Raw genomic sequence first — 11,092 nt, 5'->3', positions numbered from 1 at the left:
GACAAAAAAACAAAGGGTGTTTTAGAATATTTTATCACTAAGAATATGCTTTGAACCGTTATTCAGATTTTGTTTTGGGCTAATAAAAAGCAAGGAGAAAGCCCATTGAGTCAGAGAACATAGTAGAAGATAGCTAGGAGAGGAGGTGGGACATAAGCTTTAAATAAGAATATACTAACATTACTACAAATAATAGTACAGGCGGGAACAGCATAGTGTTTGTGCTTTATTGTTAAAAAAAAAAAGTAAGCATTGATTTCTGATTAATTAAAATACATTACAATTTCATCTATTGCATGGTTTGTAAATGTGACATTTGACTCAAAAATAAATTCTGAATACCAAAATGGTTCAGAAGACCCTGAGCCTGCATTGTATAAAACTATTTTCTATGTCAAATACCCAGCTGGAAGAAAACAGTGGACTGAAGTGCATTAATTTAAATTTCACTGAGTGTTTTTTGTAATGCTTAGGAGGTGTCACTTTCATTGGATATTCTCACATTAAAGTACAATGACGTGAAATCAAATAATACTGTGCAATTTTTAAAAAGAAAACACAAAAGTAAAACAGTGGCACTAAAGTTGGCTTTATGTATAAGTGCACTAGTGTTTGTTAATTTTACTCTTGATTAGTTAGTTGCCAGCACTAGTCTACACAAAATTAACAAATGTAACAATGTAGTTATACATTTTTAATAGGTCTTGCTGACAGCAGTCATAAAGTGCTCTAAATAGATTTCTTCTACCTTTAGTCAGCATCCTAAATGAAGTGCACCATGCTATCCTCGCATTCTTTGGGCACCGTGAGCTTGTAATTATGGCAAACTAACTTATAATTCTCTCCATCATTGTTGTCCCAGTATTCAGCCCCACAGACTTTGTACTGAATGGCAAACTGTAATACTGCTCCTGGCTGCAGGAATGGAGGAACAGGCAAGTGGAAACGAAATGTATCATAACTGAGTTGGCCTCTTCCTCCTTCACAGGTCTTGGTGACGGTGGACACCCAAGAGGCCTTAGTTTCTGTGCAGCTCTTCCACTCTGTGAATGAATATCGAGCGGTGACATCTTTCTCAAAGTCCAAATTGAGTACCTGGGTGATTCCAATGACACCCAGTTCAAAACACAAGACTCTTTCCAGACACACTTTCTGCATATGGAGACGATGAAGGAATCCTGGCTGGTCACCAGGTTGTTGGGCAAAAACCGGTTTCAAGTATGGCAAAGATATCTCCAGATGCCTTCCATCGGCCAACTCTGCACCCATCAACAATCTAAAGGTAACATGATGTGGTACAGATGGATCCTCTCCAGATTTGAAAAGTCTGATGTCTTCCAGGTCGAGCCCCAGAGAGTCTACAAACCGAACACCAACGTTTCTGCATTTCTTCTTCTTCTCTGTGGAGGAAGGCAGAGAGTGTGACCGTTGTCGGATAATGGGTTTTGGCATGGGTTCACAAGAGTGACTGCGTCGGAACTCTTGTCCCCTTGGCAGGGAGACTCTAGGACTTGGGGGGCGGATTGGAATTGGCTTTTTTCCTGCATTAGGTTTGTCAGCACGAAGCATTTCAGTCAGGTTGATTGTCATGCAGGGCCTTGAGACACTGCTGTAAGAGCTGGGCATCTGCTCTTCAGATTTTGTAGAGGGAATCCCCTCACGTCCAATAAACCACCGTCTGGCCATGGGAACTGCTGTCTTGCATACCTGTAATGAAAAATGTGAAACATAATTTGTTGGAATTAAGTCACAATTATTCCCAATATTCTAATCAAAAGCACAATGACCCACTTGTAACAGAAGTGTACTCTTTTTTTACCTAAAATGCATGATTTTGAGCTGTGCAAATCTAACAAGAACAACAACTTCGTTATTCTAAAATTGACAGAACAGTCATAGCAGGAAAGAGTGGGCGTGTACTCTGGAGAGTACGTGCCTTAATGCATACAGCCTGCAATACTCTCCCTGTTGTAGGACTACTAAAATGCATTTGATATGGTTCAACATTAGACGTTGACATCACCTCACCATATGATACGAAGCGTTAGTTACATCCACGCTGCAGGGTGGCCGTAGCCTAAGCTCGCTCCTCCATTTAATGTAGAATTTATTAAAGCTGCGCGTTTCCGTGCGTCATGGAGTGTCCGCGACCACATTACACGATTTGTAATTTGTCACCACATTCATAATCGTCACGTCCGTGGCTTGCTCTCTATTGAGATCAGCTAACGTGCGCGCAGTTTACAGGAAGCTGCAAACGAACCAGTGTCCCTGCATGACGTTGCACGGGAGATTGAGTAATTTAAGATTAAGCGTTATATTTGTTTGTATTCTTTCTAAAGTCTTTCCTCAAGCACAGCGTCGGCTGTCTCCCTCCTTGTAATCTCACTGTTTATCAATAGTAAGTACACTCGTCAAAGAGCGTTTGCGTGTTTCGTTTGAAAGAGCAACTTGTATGCCTTAACTTCAAGTCCCATAATGCAGCTGTGACGCTGCCCACGACACAAGCGGCGAGCCAGTGAGCAGCAGGTAAACAAACCTATCTAACACGGAGAGCCAAACAAAGCGTATGCGCTGCTTGACCGTCTGGAATTTTTAAATGGCGATGACGATGACAGTCGAAAAAGAGAGGCGTTTGCTGTCACCACTCCAGTAAAACAGTCGCTGAATTGTTATTCAACCGAGAGGCGAGTCGACGACGAACAGAAGGACGAGTTTAACCTGCTGCGGAGAAACGACCGTCGACATCTGCGCATGATGCATTGCAGCACTTTTGCGAAAATGGGTGTTTGTAGCCTCATTCTCAGAATAGAGTATCTGTTCCGAGATGTCGGCTGGGTTCTTTAGCTACCGTATCGCTCAAAACAAGATCCCCTCTGGCGACCTGCAACATGGGGCCCATCATGCAGGAACGCACAGCAACCACGACACTGAAACGCGTCGTCTCCAAAGAGAAGATTCGGGTAAAAAATACTGAAAATAGCGGACCAGTAACCAGGTAGGCCTAATTTTACAGTGGCATATCTAAGGCTAAATTAAACTTGTCTTGTCTTGTTTCAGACATAGGTTAGAGGCAAGCCTGACAAAACACTATTATGTTTCCATAGTTCAAAGAGAGGTAACAAGATGAAGAAAGCAGTGGGCCAAATGAAAAATGGCCTCCCAGGACCAGGTCAGGATAAGGACACACTGGCAGCAGGGCAAAGGGTGAGTGAATGGCATCCTGGTAAATTCAAGAGAGATTAGGTTTCAACATTATTGTTCTTTGACGTGATACATTTTAGAGGTGCAGCATGTGTTGTGGCCTGTGTACCTTTAAACCAATCAATCAGAAATAATCAAACTGTTTCCATAATGATTGTTTCACAGGGTGCACAGTCAAAAGGTGGCAAGGTCAAATCTGGCGCTACACGGAATACAAGCAAACTGTCCAGGTATGTATGGAGAGGGGTTTGCATTTCTACTGAAGGTACAGTAAATCCCTAAATCCCCAACAGCTTTTCCTTACTATCGTGTGTCTCTTTACAGCCCTGAAGAAGAAGGAGATTTGAGACGTCAACTCTGCAAACACTCATCTGTGCACCGGAAAGAGGAGAAACGCGAAAATCAGCGGATGTTGCAGTGCAGCGATGAGCTACACCAGAATCGTGGAGGGATGGGGAAGAATCGGCGAGCCCTCTCCCTGCCTCTCTCCCCAATATCAGGCCTACGACACATGCCTGCGCACCCCCTAACACACTCCCCAGCCCCCACCCCAGAGGCACTACAGCATCACTACAGCCAGAAGGATATTGACGATGACAGCGCCAGTGATCTGTCAGACTCCGAGAGGCTGCCCGTGCTGCCTTCTCCTTGTACCCCCTGCACCCCTCCTCACCTCAACCTCCGCGCAGAGGTCATTAACAGTAATGACTTTCCCCCAGACTTTCCAGGACCATGTGGGAATGTGGGTGATGAAGATGAGAGTGAAAAACCTAGCTATAGTTACCCAGACTTTCTGCCTCCTCCGTTCAACAGCTGGAGCCTGAGACAGCTGGCAGTGTTTATTCATACAGAGGGACGTGGCGCCCCCCGGCCCAAGCCTGTAGGGCTCTTGGAGAAGTACCTGGAGAGGCTGCTGCAGCTGGAGTGGCTCCAGATCCAAACAGCGCAAGCAGAGAGCAGCCGTCCACCTGGGAGCCGCTCAAGGCCACAGGGATTCCCCTCTGCCACCACTGCTCACCCACCCAGGCCTCACACAGCTCCACCGTCCCGACTCAACTCTCCTAAAGGGCTGCGGCACAGCCAGCGAGCCTTCCCATTTGCACCTGTCAACAACCCCCCATCACCTGCCTCAGCCCAACACCAGCACTCCCGCTTCCCAGTTTGCCCTCACTGTCACATTCGCTACCCGCTGTGCAACGGAAGCTGCTCTGCCTATGCCTACCAGCGGCACTCGCGGCTCAGCCCACTGCTTGAGCGAAGAGACAGATCTGGGGCTCCAGCGAAGAGGAGCAGCAGTGAGACCCGAGCAACCTCCACGGAAGGTAGGAGCCCAGGAGGGCAAGGGGGAGGAGGAGCCCGCACCCCAGTTAGCCCCCCAGCAGGAAGGAGTCATCTCAGAAACATGCAGGCCGCAGGCAATTCTCGTAAGCAACCCCAGGAATATGGAAGTAACCCGAACAGCAGAGGTCAGGTGAGGAAAAGCCGAGTCAGAGCAAACTCTGAGACAGATGTTAAAAAAGAGCCCGGTGGCAGTAAAGTGGCTGGTGCAGAGAAGAGAGTTTTTGCTGCAGGTAAGAGAGAGGTCATCACCTCCAAGAGAGTAGAGAAGGACTGGCAGAGGACAGAGGCGGGAGGTCAGGTCTCTAAAACTGCCATGAAAAGAGCTGCTAAAGAGCCACAGTCTCTCTCCAAAGCACCTCTAAATAGTAAGCAGAATGGCAAAACAAAAAATGTGCACTTTGTTGCAAAATAAGCCCCATAGATCTACAAATCTATCTGCTTTACTTAGTGGTTACTGGTACAGGAGCTCGAACCTATGCTTGCTTTCTGTGTAATCTGTGTAATACTAACATGTTCTAACTGTTGTACAGCAGTCTAAATCAGTCAGTGGTGTACAGCCTTCAAAAGGTCAAAACTAACAAGAGCTTGAGCAGCTAGAATAGTGAAAAAACAGCAATGATATCAAAGCATAATGTGACACTTAATAAAACAGACATATATATATATATATATATATACATATTGTGTTTCATTTAAAATGTACAGTAAGTATACAGTCATAATGTTGGACAGTGTTTTGACAGACAGGTCATTATGACCATTAACACTACAAGGATTCTAAAAACAGCTTGTATGTAAATTGAGCTCTGTTGCACTGCACAGTCATCTCTCAGTATGCTACAAATGTTGAAATAGGAATAAAATAAGCATCTACTGTACCACTGGATAGCTTTCTTCATAAGTAATCCATAGTGAAGTTGAACACAGATCATTATGTTTTTCGTCACTGAATACAACCATATCGTTTACTAGTGGAGTTTTTGATGTTGGAATGCATTTGTTTTCATTGCTCTTACTTTACTTGATGTTGCTTTTTATTCCTTTATGTGGTGCCTCATGTTTTCAGGCATATTGTTCAGTTAAAGCATCTTTAGGTGAAAAGAAGTAGGTGTAATAAGTGATGGTGTACTGCAGTAATGCAGCTTGTTTCAGATATATGGTTTTGAAATTTTGGTTACAAGGGCTTCCCATGTATGAACAGCTTGAATTGTAGTCTAAAATAATATACTGTATTTTGCATAGAGCTGAGCTCTTTCTATCATTGAAGATGACGTTTAATGTTTGCTACGAATGTAAGAGCATATTTTTCCAAATTTTATATACCATAGTTATATTTATGAAAAGTGTTGTGGTTGACTCGTATTCATCATTGTCATTATGTTTACATCGTCATGCACAAAAAGAAAACATATAGTAAAAGAGCTGAATGTAACTTAGTGTCTGCTGTGCTGTACCATTGATCATTCCCGTGATTCAATGGAATTTCAACACATCATAGCTGTTAGGCTGTAACATGGTAATGTTATACATATAACCTCCATATCCCACTGCATACTTGAAGTCTTTAGAACACTGTGTTTACATTAGAGTGTCTTATCTGTCTGTTGTGATTTACCATGTGCACTTGATTCATGGGAGCACTAGATTAATGTAAATAATGTGACTTGTATTCAGATTGCACCTCTTTACTGTATATTCATGTAAATTATCTAAGCCATAGATAAGGGTCCAGAAGTGGCAATGTTATTATAAATGTGTACATCATGTTCTCACGCACGCAGAAAGATTGTGATATGTATTTTCTCAGTGTTGAATGCAAGTATTTGTAAGGCATAGAAATAAATGTTTTGCACTCATAAGGACTTTGACCCATTTGCCGTTCTTTGAAACACATGAACAAACATTTTATACAATTATACTTGTCTTCGAGCTCTGCAATTGAAAGTATTACATGGTTTGCCGTAGTTTTAAGAAAACACAGTTTTTATTACTTTGCATATTCACATTTCAACCTAGGTGCTTGAAATCAGATCATCATAGAGACCTAATTTTGTATGAAATATTATAAATGTTTTCCAGTTATGAGTGTTCACTGGAGCATGTCTTCTCCCAGACACGTACCAAGCACTATAGTGGTGGGACATAAAAACAAAGAGTGTATTACATCCTCTTCTGGCCTGGAAATGGTTTTAGGAGGTGGCGAAGATGCTTCTCTCTGTCATTCACACACCCTGCAACAAAGAACAGGTATTTACAGAAATTAGTAATAATGTAATGATTTCCACTTTCCCACATGATTAAATACCATGGTCTTAATTACATGTATACTTTTGCACATTTATCAGAATGTTTTGTTGCCTCCATCCGCTTACCTAAGTGTGTGTTGGCGGTGAAACATGAACTGCCAAATGTTTCTAGGTTGACATCCTCTTTATAGACAGGCCCATCGTTCCACATGAGATCATAGCCACCCACCCTTTTCTCCTTGCCAGTCAGCCTAATGAGAAAAAAACACAGATAATTAGAAAGCTGCATACACCTTGTGATCTGAGGAAAATGGTAGTAAGTTTTGGATTGTTGCTATGACACAGTCTGTTAGTGTTTCTTAAAGGTGCTTCTTTCAACCCGTGTTCTTAATGTTCAAAAATGCCATAACCCAGAGTCAAGAGATTATACTTACAAATTTGTTTAAATTGATGAATATCAATATAGATTGTTATGACTATAATCCATGGAGAGACAAAGACACACCCTCACACTTTGTTCCCTGATGACAAAAAGGCAAACACACGATGACATAGGCGCATTTACCTTCCTTCCATATCAACAACATTCAAAGTGTCTTCCAGCAGCCGGCACTTCATCTCATAATCTTCTCTACTGCTGGGTGAGTGTGACGGAGAGGCGTTCACCTCAATTAACCACCTGCAAAGAGATGGAAGTTGATGACATTCACCAAAACATACTTAGCCTTTTGAGCCAGCATTAGGAAAAGTAAAACAGTTCAATAAAGATTGTTAGGTAGGTGTTATGGCAGAAAATTGTGTCCTCTTACATTTAATCTTTTATGTATGTATGTTCTTTTATTATTATTATTACTATTGATATTACTCATTTTGTTATGGCTTATAGATATATATTTATTGTGTTTTTATCCTTAACCTTTCCTCTCCTATACTCCCTATGTTAGTCTGTCCACATTTACTAGGTTTTAGGTCAGAGCTGTGAGATTGTTTTGGTGTTTTCCCCCTCTTGTTGTTCCTCTCCTCTCCTGGAATGTTCATTCAAGGCTGAGAGAGGATGTCTGTTCCCCCAAACATAGAAACCTAGACTGTGTAAATGATTATGCATCCCTTTGCTTGGGGCCAGGCGCCCGAAGCTGCCCTAGGCAGCAGGTCTCTGGACCAGCTGTACATGTGTTTTAGTACTTCTCTGTGTATTCTCTTTTATTAATAAATTCTTCAAAGACAGTGGGTTGGTTGTTACTCAATTATTTGCTTAATCCCTCACCAGCAAGATACAATTTCCCACGACAGTAGGCACAAGCAAGTGAATGTATTTATTTTATTTATTTATTGGAGAGAGACACTGTCATCAGTGTGTGAGCTATTATTTACAACAGGATTATTGCATACCTTTCATTTTAGATATATTTATGGGGTTATTCAGTCATTGTAATTTCTGGAGCCCAACACTAACAGATTTACTGCTTTGTCTAAGATTGCAGGAAGGCAAATGAAACATGGCACATTTTCTTGTCTGTGCATGTGCTCTTCTTTGTTAATTTGTGGGCATGCATGCCTTAGTGCATTTCTGCAAGTGAATATGTCTAGGTGATGATGCACAGTGTTGGCAAGCACTTAGTGTATGTGCAGACCATATGAGCACTTACGGTTTGAGGTTTTGATCCAGTAGAATGTCGTACCCGTAGAGCTCAAAGCAGTGTTTGTCATTTATGATGACCTTTTGTACGCTCTGTAGACTGCGGACAAATATGTTATCCATCTCTTTAAACAGGATTTCTACCATCTCTCTGCCGTGCTTTGCAGTCAGGTATCTTCGAAGCTGCTGAATCTGCCACTTGCATCCCTATTTAGAGATGAATAAAACAATGAGCAGTAAAAAGGTTACATAATTGGTTAAAGGGGACACATTTCAGAAAAACTGGCTTATATATGCTCTAACGAGTTCTTGAATTTTAACACCTTTTCAGGATCATAGTCTGGCGCTGTTTTCTGAACAGCCACGTTGGTGAGGTGCATATCTGAAAAGGGGAATTAAGTAGAATTTTGGGAACTTTAATGATGTATATGTATGCCTTCCACAAAGGATGTAAGTGACAGAATTAGGAACAACAGCCTCTGACATTGGGTCAAACAGACTAAAATTGACTTTGTTTGAATATTTCATTAGACAAAGGCTCAACTTGTTAAGGGATGTCTGGCACACTGGTACTAAAAACTCAGAGCCAGACTATCACATAAGTGTTTCAACATCCAAATGAATAGTGACTAAATGTTATGACCGCAAACAAAGGATACACCTGTCATCAATACTACTAAGAGAGAAGCGGGTGCTTGAGAAGCGGGCAAAACCATCACGATACAGCCAGGCCTTCAAGGGAACATACTGAAACACAAGGACAAGCGCATTGATTCACAAATTCCGCATAATTGATATTTTGTATAAAACTTTGTGATTCACAAGGTTCAGTACGTACTGATGTAACCAGCACATAGACCCTCAGATCAAATTTTCTGCCTGTAGAGACAAAATGTATAAAAACTACTTAAGCAATATAATATATACATATAAAGCTTCTATTAAACACACATCCACCTGTTCACAGTTCCTGTCCATTAGTAGTTTTTGTTAAATTATTTGTTAGCAGATTTGATGATTTTTCTGAATTAGTTTTGCAATAAGGTGTATTTTTCAGTTAGGTTATTACCATTAATTAGGTAGGGGTTCTCTATATAGCGTTGTGCCACATAGCTTTCCACTTGAGTTGCATCCTTCTGTTCCTCTGACCGGGTGCCATCCTGCTTAAGTACAATATTAACAATCTGAATATGTGGGTGTGTGTGAAGAATGTCTGCTTTTAGTAATTTAATTTACACCCAATTCCTTGAAGTAATAGGCTAAATACACATCACCTTCTTCCAATCCATGATGTCTTTCAGTTTCCTGAACAGGAAAATACCTTTCCCTTGAGATTTTGCAACCTAAATAAATATACCAGTTAATTTATATGACGTGTTTGCAAAATTTCCAAATACTAAATTAAATATTGTTTTATTTATACTTTAGCTAACCGGCTTCATGATCCAGGTGCTGCCAGGGTTTCTTTTGAACTCCTCTACAAAGAGATGGTATTCGCTTGGCAGTGCAAAGGTGCAGGGGAAAAATTCACATTTCGACGCCTCCATCCGGCCAACATCTCTTTCAAGATTTTTCCGATATCTTTTAAGGTTTTTCACCATGAGGTTTTTGCGAGTCAGCTGTAACAAAGTGCATACAAAATACAAAACAACATAACTTATGATTTGAAGGATATATTGAAATCTCTGGTTTATTGTCTCAAAGAATGCCAGAGTGATGCTGCTTCACCTCATAATGGTTGCGAAAGTGGTTTATCCTTACATGTTCCTCCATGTAGGAGTGATCAAAATTCTCCCTGAGCCAGCCCACATCACACCAGTGGAAGTCCCACTCTCCATCGCTGTGAGAAAAAGATTCAGATTCAAGCCAGGGATATGACAGGGAAGCTGATGTGACATAAACAGACAACCCTACTCACTCTTTGACTTCGACCCAACCTGGTCTTTGCCGCAGGACATCCTGTATGGTGTTGAATAGGCCACATTTGTAACGCACACAACTCCTTCCCTCCCTGAGGAGATATTGTAACATGTCACTGTCACCAGTACTTGTGAGAAACTTTTTATTTACAACCAACTTATGAACAACACTCACCGCTCCTCACTTTTGCTACAGTCATATGAACCCCTGTATCCAGGTGTCTGCAAAGGTGAAGAAAGCAAACCCACATTTAGCTTAACTCCCCATAGTTTTGAATAACTTAAGAAGTAAAAATGTACACTTAAATTACAGCAGCAAACACATATATTAGCAAGTCCTCTACTACCTAACGTTAGTTAACCCTAACCCCAGTAACAACCTACCGGTAATTACTTACTACAGGTATAAGGCTATGTAACGTTAGTGACGATATTTGGTAACGTTACACCCGTGTACTACGTTACTCCTCATTGGCTAATATATGGCAATTAACATGTTAACCTAAGGTAAACTTAACTAACGTTATATCACGTCTATTAACGTTTTCTTGTCGGTAAAAAGCCTAACGTTACAATACAACAAAATGTACACACAGTGCTTTCTATTTACCTTATATTTTGACATGGGGGCGCACGCTATGATAGTTAACTGTAGCTACATTAGAAATATGCGTGATACGAGATTAGTCATAACATCTAGTTAGCACTTAGCTAGTCCTAGCGGTGTTTTGATAACTGTTGTCACG

At 41.3% G+C, this 11,092-nt stretch overlaps 3 protein-coding genes across 4 annotated transcripts; 1 reads left to right on the top strand and 2 right to left on the bottom strand.

Annotated features, from left to right (window-relative positions):
• Window positions 1-213: 213 nt before the first annotated feature.
• On the bottom strand, window positions 214-2,742 carry ppp1r3da (protein phosphatase 1, regulatory subunit 3Da). Its single transcript, XM_046056726.1, has 2 exons — window positions 2,029-2,742; window positions 214-1,707 (listed from the first exon to the last, which is right to left on the bottom strand). Exons 1-2 carry the CDS (start codon window positions 2,029-2,031, stop codon window positions 763-765), a joined length of 948 nt encoding a protein of 315 aa, XP_045912682.1. The 5' UTR covers window positions 2,032-2,742; the 3' UTR covers window positions 214-762.
• fam217ba (family with sequence similarity 217 member Ba) lies at window positions 1,938-6,404 on the top strand. The gene is made up of 4 exons (XM_046056702.1): window positions 1,938-2,998; window positions 3,108-3,207; window positions 3,370-3,434; window positions 3,529-6,404. The coding sequence occupies exons 1-4, from the start codon at window positions 2,892-2,894 to the stop codon at window positions 4,955-4,957; spliced, it is 1,701 nt and encodes a 566-aa protein (XP_045912658.1). The 5' UTR covers window positions 1,938-2,891; the 3' UTR covers window positions 4,958-6,404.
• Window positions 6,405-6,507: 103 nt separating this feature from the next.
• On the bottom strand, window positions 6,508-11,092 carry ttll9 (tubulin tyrosine ligase-like family, member 9). 2 transcript variants are annotated; one of them, XM_046056717.1, is made up of 14 exons: window positions 10,957-11,092; window positions 10,522-10,568; window positions 10,346-10,438; window positions 10,156-10,267; window positions 9,861-10,046; window positions 9,702-9,770; window positions 9,497-9,587; window positions 9,266-9,306; window positions 9,087-9,174; window positions 8,751-8,809; window positions 8,438-8,634; window positions 7,357-7,470; window positions 6,918-7,042; window positions 6,508-6,776 (listed from the first exon to the last, which is right to left on the bottom strand). In XM_046056717.1, exons 1-14 carry the CDS (start codon window positions 10,969-10,971, stop codon window positions 6,706-6,708), a joined length of 1,308 nt encoding a protein of 435 aa, XP_045912673.1. In that variant the 5' UTR covers window positions 10,972-11,092; the 3' UTR covers window positions 6,508-6,705. The 2 variants fall into 2 exon arrangements, with proteins under 2 accessions (XP_045912673.1, XP_045912674.1); XM_046056718.1 differs by having other exon boundaries at window positions 10,189-10,267.

Source organism: Micropterus dolomieu, linkage group LG08 (genome assembly GCF_021292245.1).
Source record: "Micropterus dolomieu isolate WLL.071019.BEF.003 ecotype Adirondacks linkage group LG08, ASM2129224v1, whole genome shotgun sequence".
NCBI classification, from domain to species: domain Eukaryota; kingdom Metazoa; phylum Chordata; class Actinopteri; order Centrarchiformes; family Centrarchidae; genus Micropterus; species Micropterus dolomieu.
The sequence above is the reverse complement of the archived record's forward strand: the minus strand, read 5'-3'. Positions and strand labels throughout refer to the sequence as shown.

Bases quoted from the DNA above. Each gene is read 5' to 3' on its own strand.
- fam217ba (XM_046056702.1), top strand. From the start codon at position 2,892: ATGGGGCCCATCATGCAGGAACGCACAGCAACCACGACACTGAAACGC. The intron at 3,208-3,369 runs GTGAGTGAATGG...ATTGTTTCACAG, and splicing joins CACTGGCAGCAGGGCAAAGG to GGTGCACAGTCAAAAGGTGG. The intron at 3,435-3,528 runs GTATGTATGGAG...GTCTCTTTACAG, and splicing joins AATACAAGCAAACTGTCCAG to CCCTGAAGAAGAAGGAGATT.
- ttll9 (XM_046056717.1), bottom strand. The intron at 9,175-9,265 runs GTACGTACTGAA...CTTGTGTTTCAG, and splicing joins TCTATGTGCTGGTTACATCA to TATGTTCCCTTGAAGGCCTG. The intron at 6,777-6,917 runs GTAAGCGGATGG...TCTTTGTTGCAG, and splicing joins CACCGCCAACACACACTTAG to GGTGTGTGAATGACAGAGAG.